We start from the raw sequence: 11,911 nt of genomic DNA on the forward strand, positions 1-11,911 counted from the left end.
TATGACAGAGAAATATAGATAAAAGGGGACAATGCCAAGCCGCTGCGCTCGTGCTCTAGATGATAAAACATATGTATATAGGTCTAACATCGTGCAGTTTTCAAGCCCATACAGAAGGCATACATAAAATCCATGAAAAGTAATGGGGTCAAGCACTTTGAATGGCCAAGTGGCAAGATATATCCATTGACAGAACGAATTGTTGCTGCCTATAAAAAGCTTCTCCGTTGCACTCTCCCTCGAAAACTCATTTCAGTAAGCAAAAGAACAAAAACAAAAGCAGAAAATTATGGCAGCCTTATCCTTATATCTGCTGCTTACTTTGATGTTCCTACTCTCTCTCTTTCGTACTAGGCTTGCTGAGGTATCTTGTCATGCAGATGAGAGCTCTGCCTTAATGGAATTCAAGAGAAGTTTCAGAATCAACACGACAGATTGGCGATGCATTTATCCAAAGGTCCACTCCTGGTCTCTAGATGGAAGTGGAGATTGTTGTTCGTGGGACGGCATCGAATGTGACGAGGTCACCGGCCGAGTGATTGCCCTCGATCTCAGTAGCAGTTGTCTCTCGGGCACCATGAGTCCCAACACCACTCTCTTTCGACTCGTTCACGTGGAGTCGCTCAATCTCGCTTACAACAGCTTCAACTTCTCCCCAATCCCGTACGGCTTCAGCAATCTTTCGAAGTTACAATACCTTAATCTCTCCCACTCGGATTTTTCCGGTGAAATCCCTCACGATATCTCGCAGCTATCCCGGTTAGTTTCTCTCGATTTGTCCACTTCTTGGGACCTGCCACTTCATTTGCCCAACATGGGCGACCTTGTTCATAATTTGACTGGGCTAAAAGAAATCGATCTTTCTTCTGTAAGCTTGTCATCACCTGTCCCTCATGTGCTAGCGAATTTCTCTTCCTTGACATCGCTTCGGCTTGGAAATTGTCGATTGAATGGAGACTTTCCGGTCAGCATTTTTCAGATGCCAAACTTGGAAGTCCTTGACATTTCTCTGAATCCCAACCTTTCTGGTTTTTTTCCCAAACCGCATTGGGGTTCTCCATTGAAATTGTTATACCTTTCCTCGACCGACTTCTCGGGAGAAATACCCGCTTCGATCGGAAATCTTAGTCTCTTGAATGAGTTAGACGCTAGCTACTGCTCTTTTTCGGGACTTCCCTCTTCATTGGGTAATCTTTCTCATCTCACCGCACTAGACCTTCGCAGAAATTACTTGCTAGATCAAATCCCTGTTTCCGAGCTTGGATATTGTGGATTGAATGGAGACTTTCCGGTCAGCATTTTTCAGCTGCCAAACTTGGAAGTCCTTGACATTTCTGGCAATTCCAACCTTTCTGGTATTCTTCCCAAACAGCATTGGGGTTCTCCATTGAAATCCATAAACCTTTACAATACCAAATTCTCAGGAGAAATACCCTCTTCGATCGGAAATCTTAGTCTCTTGAATGAGTTAAACGCCTGGGAGTGCCATTTTTCGGGATCGCTTCCCTCTTCATTGGGTAATCTTTCTCATCTCACTAGACTATACCTTCGCGGAAATAACTTGCAAGGTCAAATCCCTGTTTCCTTTGCTGATCTTACCCAGCTATCAGAGCTAAGCCTCTCTTACAATAACTTGAGTGGTGATACTTTGGAGTGGGTGGTCAACTTGACAAAACTTACCTACTTGGAAATTTCAGGTAATAGTTTCTTCCTCTCTGCTGGTTCGGTCGGATCTCCTTCCTTCTCTCTCTGCAGCTCCATGGAACCACCGATCTATTGAGCTCCACGGCCGCTCGCTCCCTACCCAACCACCGCCAAAACCCCTGCCGCGACGACCACCAGCAAAACCAGAGACAGGGACTTCCTCCTCCACTTCGAGGCCTACCTCGCCAATCCTCTCCTCCTCCCTCCTGCTCGAAACCCTACCCCTCCATTGACGGCCGCCACTCATGGGTTCTGTCGAAGATTAGCGCGTGGGCGAAATTCATTAGGTCGTGAATCTGAAAATTAGGGATTTGAGGAGGTTGCGGGAGGACGAGACGTGCGTCGAGTCGAGCATCGAGATCGCAACGTCGAGGGGGATCAATTGCGAGGAGGAAGAGTTGAAGTTGAGGAAGTTGTGGGAGAAGAAGTTGATGACGAAGAAGTTGTCCGTGGTTCAGGACTTGGCCGAACTTGCCGAGTCGGAAGGCCTTCCGGCTCAGGCCTGTTGCTGGACTCGAAGCTCTTGAGGCAGCGATGGTGGTTTTGCTTGTGGCCTTCGCGGCGAGGGTTTTGGTGGTGGTCGGGGAGGGAGGGAGCGGCGGTGGAGCTCGAGAGATCGGTGGTTCCATGGAGTTGCAGAGAGAGAGAGAGAAGGAAAGAGATGCGACCCGAACCGGGGGAGAGAGACTTTCCCAATTTTCTGGAGGTGGGACCCACAGTGCCACACTTTTCGTCCACTGAGTGGGCTGGTGCATAGATGACGTGGCGTCACATTTGCTCCTAATATTCTCAAATGCGGTTAGTCCCATGGTGTAACTAACGCTCCTCTTGTCTTGTGTCTTCTTTTCTTTCTGTTTGGTAGATAATCGGCTAAGCGGTGGACTTCCATCTTCATTTGCGAACCTGAAGCAGTTGACTTTTCTCCACCTTTCTCACAACGACTTGGGCGGTGATATTCCGAGTACATTGTGGAATCTAGAAGATCTTGAATGGCTTGGGCTGGGGTCGTTTAATCTCAATGGCGTTCTCGATTTAAATAATCTATTCAAACTCAAGAACTTGGGAGATTTAGATTTGTCCTTCAACAATATATCGTTCACCAAGTCATTCATCAATGCCACTACATCGACGCTTGCCACCTTAATCTTGGATTCATGCAACTTGACCGAGTTCCCACAGTTTATAGGCTACTTAAGCGAATTGGTGCGGCTAGACCTATCACACAACAGAATCCGAGGGACCATTCCTAGATGGATGTGGAACAATAGCAAAGAATCTCTCTGGTATATAGATCTTTCTCACAATCTTTTAACCGGCTTAGAAAACAACCAGACTAGTCTTCCTTTGCCGAAGTTGGAATATCTTGACGTTAGTTCTAACTTGCTAGAAACAACCCTCCCTGTCCCACCTCCCTCGGTCATGATATACAACATCTCCAACAACTTCCTATATGGGGAAATTCCAACATCCATTTGTGAACTGAGATCTCTTGTAGTGCTCGATTTGTCCAACAATTCTCTGAATGGCACACTTCCTCCTTGTCTGGGTGGTATTGGTCCTTTGATTTTATTGAACCTTGCAAGAAATAAATTCGATGGCATGAGCCCTCGCGTTAACCGAGATGATTGTGCATTGAAGATGATCGACCTAAGAGAAAACCGACTAAGAGGGATTGTTCCGAGATCTTTAGGAAATTGCGGAATGCTGGAGCATTTGAATCTTGGTGACAACCAAATTAATGATACATTCCCATTTTGGCTATCGGAATTGGCCTACCTAAAAGTTATTGACTTGCAGTCCAATAAGTTCTATGGTCCCATAGACGGTCATCTAAGCCATCTTAACTTCACCAATTTGCACATCCTAGACCTTTCCAACAACAGCTTCAATGGTAAACTTCCTTTCAAGTTGTTACAGAGTTGCCATGCCATGAAGTTTATCGATGGTCAAGATAAGTTGGCATATATGAATATACATCAATGGATTGATATGTCTGGTTTCATACTCGACGGAAGTATGATGACTTATGCGTTGACATTGATGAATAAGGGCACGAAAAGGGAATATAAGAAGATTCCATATATGCTTGTGGCAATTGACCTCTCTAGTAACAAGTTCGAAGGTTCCATTCCTGAACTCATTGGAGATTTGAAGTCTCTTCATATGCTCAACCTTTCAAACAACTTCCTCATTGGTAGCATCCCTCCTTCCTTGGCAAACCTGACAGTGCTCGAATCATTGGATCTTTCCCTAAACAATCTCACGGGAGAGATTCCCCAACAACTAGCCAGCCTCACATTTCTTGAATTTTTCGATGTCTATCACAATCGACTATCGGGACGAATACCACATGGAACACAGTTCGACACATTCGAGAGCAGTTCGTTTACGATGAATCAGGGGTTGTGTGGAAGTCCTCTGCCAAATAAATGCACAACTGGTGAAAGCGCTGCACCACCACCATCATCTTTCAAAGTAGATAATGAAGTAGAGTCTCTATTCGACTTGGATTGGAAAATCGTGCTGGCTGGCGCTGGAGTTGGGTTTTTGGTTGGTGTTGTGCTGGGGAACTTGATCATTGACGAGAAGAGTAGGTGGTTCTTGCACTACTCCAAGAGAATGGCAAAAGGATGGAAAAGGTGAGGAAATCTCTGGCAGACAAGAAAATATGCAGCTAGATACTTAATGCATACATGCATGTCTGAAGATTCCAATCTATGTTTGTTTGCATGTTTCAGTATACTATTATGGAGATGTTGTTTTCTTGCTCATGAAAGTTAGCTCTTTAGGTTCTTAGAGAACATCTCTGTCCATACATACCTCAGCAATCTCATAATGTTTTGTTGTTATAGTACTAGCCAAATGACTCTCACGGATATAGAGGATCTTACCCGGGACCTAGTTTATGTATCCATTTATTTTGAAAGCCTGTAGATACTACGATTTAGAGACGTAATTGAGATAAGTGGATACTAATAAGAAGCCAATTATTATACATGGTCGAGGATGACGTAGAAAGTTTTGTCGTCCATGGAAACCAAGGAGATTGGTGTGAAATCTTCATGGTTCGTGAGTAGAAAGCGCCTTGAGTTATTTTCGTAGAGACTATCCACCTTAAGTTAAATGTAAATTTGCTAGCTTAAAGAGCATATAATTTGATGAGTGATTTAGTTTAACGAGTATAAATGTGAACATGAAATCTAACAAAATAACGATTTCAACAGAACTTTCTACAATTGAACATAATTAAAAGGATTATATTGGAATAAGTAGAGTAGTGAGCAAGGCCCATGGAAGTCCCCATCTCCATCCTCGTCCCATGCCTGCGAAGTGCGGGGGTTAGAGCAATAAAAAAAATCGATTATATTTGTGCCAGTTCTTTTAATAAGAATGACAAAAAAATAAGTACAAAGAGGAGTGATAAAAGGTGTTTATTCGTACCAATTGATGACACGAGTGAGATAGATTGAATCTGAACTCACAAACTTGTATTTAGAAGTAGGAATTACTAAGGAAATAGTTAATGATCTATAAGAATTCAGAAAAGACCTTTTCTTTCGGTGGATGGTGATCCACTTCGGATCCTGACGACATTGGAAAGAAGAGAAACAAAAAGGTACATGAAAAGGGGGCATTGCAATTTACCATGGCCCCATTCATTCCAAGTCATTATAAAAAGTGGAGGAATTCATTATGTTCACATGTGAGGACCAATTTGTTGAAGGAATTGAAGTGCATTCCTTGCATTCGGAGGCGAATGAACAGCTTCATCATTTCCATTTCAGTTAGCTGAGGAATAACTTCAACAGCCACATTTAGTGGCCCCAATCATTCCAAGTCGTTATAAACAGTGGAGGAAGTCGCATGAATTTCACGTGCTTAAACGACTCGTGTCGTGAATCACGTATATTTGGCAAACACGTTGAGATCCTTGTATTTAGGAGTATCCGTAAGTGAATTACTCGATCAGCCTATCTCGAAGATACGGTTGACATATATTCGCTCAAACTACGCGCTATGATCTTAAAAAAGGCTACGTCAGCATTTTTTGTTAGCCTTGGACGGAGTTAACGAAATGACTCGATTGCACCAATTTGACAGATTTTAGGACTTGATTGCATTTTTTGTAAGTTTAAGAACTCAATTACACTTCCGTGATAAGTTTCGAAACTTCCGGTGTACTTATCCCATTATAATTAGATATCATTTATGTCTGTCTTCTTGTCGACTGTTCTGAATCCCAAGATCACAGCGAAGATTACCCTTCAAAATAGCACAAGCCTCCACATCCTGCATGGCTAAGTAAATCCTGAATGCACTATGTCAATATGGGCAAGGGACGACGATGCTCTATCTACACAAATCTCATTTGGTCTCATAACAAGTCTCAATTGTCAATCATTACACAAAACTAGTCAAGTTGCATTGTCTGTAGTATATGTCCTCCCAATAGAGTCATTATGCAAAAGGTCTTTAATTACATCTAAAACAGAGGAATAAGTACCAAACTGTAGATGTTGTTCCTTTGCAAGCAGGGCCAAAGCATCCGTGCAACCTTTTGCTTCTTTGAATATGTGCTCAATTTTGTATTCCCGCAGCTTCACGGGCAAGTTCTTGCATTCAGCCAGAAGAGGTTCCATCAGCAAATTATGCCTATGAGTGCCCCTAATTGCTTTGAATAACAGACACGGTATCAATTTCAATGTGTAAATACTAATTCTAGTCTAAGGCCATCTCATAGCGCCACATTTCTGCTGCGATGTGTTCACTGTCCTTCGGAGCTTATATAGCTCCTGAGAGATTTATGCTTGTCTGTAATTCATCAAAATCACATATATTTTGTCATTATTATTATATAAAACTAGGTGGTGATATATGGGTTTCCAACTTGCAAGAATTCATTTTGTCCTTCAACACAAGTCCGAGACAGCTAACAAGGTAGTCGATGCTTTTAGCCGCAAAGAGAATATAAGTAGGCGTAGAGGATATTGGGAAAGATCCCACATTAGATTAACTGCTTGAGGAGTGCCGGCTTCAAATCTGAAAATATTTTCAATCGATTGTGTGTGTGTGTTTTTTTTCCTTGTGATTCAAGGACTAGAAATGCTCTAAAGAATTACAGAATAACTTCCGTTGGTCAATCTAAAAGATAGGCAAAAGCCTTTTGGCAGGTCTTACAATTTTGATTTTTTTGTGGCAAAAGTATGAGGATCCATTTTAGTGGACCAACTACGCACCTATGATTGCACATGAACCATCAATCACGGTATGCACGAGAATTCAACCTAATGTGTACCTTGTGGATGTATGACCAGTTTTTCCCTTTAGAAAAGGAATAGCCTATTTGCTTATAACTCTTGACATTAGTTTAAAAAACAAAAGAATAGTGAGATTCAAGCAATATGTTGAAATTATGAAACATCTATGGCAAGACATATACATAGTGTGATCGATCTTAATCATCACTTTGTCAGTTCCTTAGTCTTTTATGTGGATTGTTGATTCATTCATAGGAAGCTATGCAAATAGTGGCCCATCATGGAGTCAAGCAGCTAGATTAATTGAATATGCCTGTTATTTATGCCCAAAATATCTAAATTTTTCTCTTGTTTGTTTTAGGTGATATCTTAAGTCAGATTTCACATACTGGTTAAATTGCTTCTTTGATCTGATTGGAGGTAGGTCATTGACAATCAAACAGAAGAATTCATAAAGGATTACTCTTTAGGGCTAGGTCTTAGATCGCATCTTATCGCCCTTAATTGATTTTTCTCATCGAGGAACTTGAAAGATCAAGGATTAAGGATTAAACTCTTGACAGCCATGAATGACAATGACCCTACTTATGTGAAGATGATAAGTCATCCAAAGAAAAAACAAGCCCGAAAGACTTAGACATTTTGCTTTAGTCACCCCTATGTGTCCTTTCACATAGAATTTTGGAGTGGCTAATAAGAAGCCCCAGAATTCCTATCCACAGAAGTTGCTAACTAGGAAAGCTATGGCGTTACAATCTCCTCTGCCTCTTTTATTACATACGTGCTCCAATAACGACACCTCCCCCCCAAAAAAAAAAACAATAGACAATATCATGTCACCGTCATTAGTGTTCATGCTTTATACTTCGGTCATTTTGATGTCGGTGTTTCATACGTGCTTTGCTAATCAAATGTGTCATGCGGATGAGAGCTCGGCCTTGATATGATTAAGAGGAGTCTCAGAATCAAAAGAGCATATTCTCATAGTGTTTATCCTAAAAAGAGGTTCCATCAGTAAATTATGCCTATGAGTGCTTGTAATTGCTTGAATAACAGACATGGCATTAGTTTAATGCATAAATGGGTACCATGGTTGGCTAATCGTAATCGAAGGCCATGTCTTACCGACATATCTCTGCCCGCGATGTGTTCACTGTCCATTGGAGCTTCGAGAGTTCCCATGAGATTTATCCTAGTTCATAATTCATGGTAATTTGGTTTACGGTCTTTTTTTTTATATAAAACTAGGTGATGATATATAAAGTTTAAGATATTTTCAGTCAAAGATTACGATCTTTTCTTTTTGTGCTTCGAGAACTAGGAATACTCCTAAAAACTGTAGAACGATTCATGTCCATCAATCTTAGGATCCGTTCGTTTGGCGGAAAATATTCTTCTTTTGGAAAATATTTTCCCGGAAGTCATTTTCCTGGAAAATGTTTTCCCGAAACATAATTTTCCGGTGTTCGGCGATCAATATGAAAATGTTTCGGAAAATATTTTTCGCCGGCGACCGGCGGCGAGCGACCGGCGGCGGCCGGCGATCGGTGGCCGGGCGGCGGCGGTCGGCGATCGGCGACCGGCGGCGGCGGCGGCGGCGACCGGCGACGGCAGCCAGTGGTGACTGGTGATCAACTTCCTCTCCCGCGGAAAACATTTTCCCTCCCATGGGCAATTTTGCCTTGTTTTGGGGAAAATGATTTCCTCTTTGTGAAAAGAGGAAATCATTTTCCTCAAAACAATGAAGGATTTGGGGGTGGGGAAGGAAAATGTTTTCCCACGGAAAACATTTTCCGCCCCCGAACACCGGAAAACGCGGAAAATATTTTTCGGAAAAATATTTTTCCGCAAACGAACACAGCCTTAAAGATGGGCAAAAGTCTTTTTGCGAGTTTCTCAATTTTGGCCTTTCTGTGGAAAAAATTATGAGATGTCATTTCAGCGGACCAACTATGCAACTATAATGTGACATGAACAATCAATCACGGCATGTATGAGAATCTGACCTAACTTGTACCTTGTGGATGTGTGACCATTTTTTTCCCTGTCCAAAAAAATCCCTAATTACTTATAACTCTTAACATTATCTAAAAAAAGGAAGTGAGAGTTAAATAATATGTTGAAATTGCAAAATATTTATGGCAAGATCTACATATGGTATGGCCGATCTTAATCGTCACTTTGTCGGTACCCATTCTCATATGGATTGTTGATTCATTTATAAGAAGCTATGGAAACAACGACTCATCAATAGTCAAGCGGCTAGACAAATTGAGTGTGTTTGTTATTTAAACCCAAATATTTAAATTTTTCACTAGCTTGTATTAAGTTAAATCTCAAAGTCAGATGTCGCATACATATTATTATTTTTGTTGGTCACATGTGTTATAACATGTCTCGACTTTGAGTCGGCGAACAAAATCCAACCCAAGATAAATTAAAGGAAAATCTAGAAGTTGAATATACGTGGATATCCATAGTGGAAATCTATATTTTCTGTTCGGTTTTGGAGTCTGGCCAAGGTGCAAAAGAAAAGGAAAGTCCAAGATTGGACTTTGTTGACTAATCCCACTTTGTTTGTCCTCTATGGCCAATTGTGTCAGAGAAGGAAAGATAAAAAAAAAAAGAAATAAAAGAAAAAGGTGCCCTTCCTGCTTCATGTTGAAGTTACGATCAAAGAAAGAGAGTCCAAGCTGGACTTGGGTTTGACCGAATCCCACGGATTCCATTTCTTATTGGAAGTTGGCCTGATCGTCACTTGGTGCAATATATGTGTTGTTCTTGGTCTTCGTCGTGTGCTATCTATTGAAGCGCCGTTTACAAGGAGTGCTTGGCAGCGGGCTATCTTCGTGGGTTTCTTATTCGTGAATTACATCGAAGAGAATTAGTGTTCAAGCGATTAAATTCTTGTGGTAAAAATTTATATATAATTCTTTCGTGAGATTGATAGGTTATTTCGTGAAAAATTGTAGGGCTAAATACCGCGTTAATTATTTAGTGTAATTGGGACTTGAGAAACACTTCGAGTGTTTGAATAACTCGAGTGCGGTTGTAATCTTTGTTGTATCGTTTGATTTATAGTGGAATTTCGTGTCTCCCCGAAAACGTAGATCACTACGATCGAATTACGTAAATCTGGTGTCCGATTTATTTTCTTGTTGTATTAATTTTATTGTTCGATCGCTTACTTCCGCAATAGCATGCATATTATATTTGCCTCTTTGAAATTTTATCCAAAGAAAATAGATTTCGCAAACATATTAAAAAGAAAATCTCCTAGATTTTGATTAAACTATTGGCAGCCATGAAGGACAATGACCCTGCTTACGTGGAGATGATAGGTCATCCAAAGAAAAATAACTAGCCCAAAAGACTTTTGACATTTTGCCTTTAGTCACGCCCACGTGTCCTTTCACGTAGAATTTTGGAGTGGCTAATAAGGGCCCATTTGGTAACGTGCCAAATAATAAAAAATTTTGTTCTTTTGTTTCTAGAAATAGTTTGGGAACAGAAATGCGTTTGGTAAACTTTTTATTCCTGAGCACATTTTTGCAAAAATTTGTGCCGAGAAACAGTTTTGGAAGAGAAACAAGAAGTAAAAAAAAGTTGCTTCTTGTTTCTCGGCACAATTTTGAGAACCAGTTTTTTTTCTTTTTCTTTTTTTTCTTTTCTTATTTTTGTGTTGTTCTTCCTTGGGCTGGGCCGGCGACCGGCCACAGCCCAGGGCCGGCGAGGGCGTCACGGCCTTCGCCGGCCGCCGGCGGAGGCGAGGGTCGCCCTCGCGGCGAGGGCGAGGCCGGACCCTCACCGCCCGGGCGAGGCCGAGCCTCCCCGTCGGTCGCGACGGCGAGGTCGGCCTCGCCCAGATCTCGGCAAGGCCGAGCCTCGCCGTCGCGACCCACGGCGAAGCCGATCTGGGCGAGGCCGCCTTCCCTGTGCGGCAAGGGTCCGCCCTCGCCCTCGCTCCGCTGGGCGGCCGGCGAGGGCCATGCCGCCCTCGCTCCGCCGGCGGTCGGCGAGGGCCGTGCCGCCCTCGCCGGCCACGGGGCGTGGCCGGTCGCCGCGACCGGCCATGGCCAAAGAAGAAAATGGGTAAAAAGCAAAAAAATTAAACAATTCAAAATATTATTAAAATATTATTTGGGAACAGAAATTTTGTGTAGTTACCAAACACATTTCTGTTCTTTAATACTCTAGGAATAGAAATTTTGGACAGTTTATCAAACGCCTTAAAATACTCAGAAATTATTTCCGGGCACAGAATAAAAAAAAATCATTTCTGTTCAGAAATAGTTTCCGGGCACAGAATGGTATTCATGCGCACCCTAAGAAGGCGCAGAATTCCCATCCATTGAAGTTGCTAACCATGAAAGCTATGGCATGACAATCTCCTCTGGGTTCCATTACATACGTGCTCTAATAACAAACACAAAAGTTTAAAAAAGAAGAAGAAGACAATATCATGTCACCCTCATTAGTGTACATGCTTTATACTTGGGTCATGTGTCGACAATAGTCTGCTTCAATGATGGAATGAGCCAATAGGATTTACATATTGATTCCATTGACCTGGATTGTTCAAATACCAAAGATGGTTTGGTTATAACATTTCATAGTGTAGTGTAGAGGTTACATTTTGCTTGGAATTCTGATGTATTTGCCCCTTGGACAAAAAAATAGAAAGATTAAATTATTAGAACTGGCAGACACGAATAAAGTACCTTTTAGATATTTCAATTATGTACTCTTTTTAGGGAGAAGTAACTCTCAATCGAGGGAGACTCCATCTTCTCAACTCGAATTGTGATTTTCTCTCTCGATTTGATTGAGAGTATTGTTTTCATATAGTATTTTTGTTTTTTTTTTCTTTGTTCGTTGTGACACTTTTCTTTGCTCATTGGGTGTGTTTTCCGTTTCCATCATTAGGAATCAATCTACTACTTCAGATC

The 11,911-nt window shown here is 41.7% G+C and overlaps 1 protein-coding gene across 1 annotated transcript; it reads left to right on the plus strand.

Annotated features, from left to right (window-relative positions):
- Positions 1-397: 397 nt before the first annotated feature.
- Positions 398-4,480, plus strand: LOC115668844 (receptor like protein 22-like). Its single transcript, XM_030590214.2, has 2 exons — positions 398-1,697; positions 2,567-4,480. Exons 1-2 carry the CDS (start codon positions 398-400, stop codon positions 4,345-4,347), a joined length of 3,081 nt encoding a protein of 1,026 aa, XP_030446074.2. The 3' UTR covers positions 4,348-4,480.
- Positions 4,481-11,911: the final 7,431 nt, after the last annotated feature.

The sequence above is a fragment of the Syzygium oleosum genome, unplaced genomic scaffold (assembly GCF_021117445.2).
Source record: "Syzygium oleosum isolate NSW1041296 unplaced genomic scaffold, Sole_v2.1 Sole_v2.14, whole genome shotgun sequence".
Classification (NCBI taxonomy): domain Eukaryota; kingdom Viridiplantae; phylum Streptophyta; class Magnoliopsida; order Myrtales; family Myrtaceae; genus Syzygium; species Syzygium oleosum.

Bases quoted from the DNA above. Each gene is read 5' to 3' on its own strand.
- LOC115668844 (XM_030590214.2), top strand. From the start codon at position 398: ATGGAATTCAAGAGAAGTTTCAGAATCAACACGACAGATTGGCGATGC. The intron at 1,698-2,566 runs GTAATAGTTTCT...TCTGTTTGGTAG, and splicing joins TACCTACTTGGAAATTTCAG to ATAATCGGCTAAGCGGTGGA.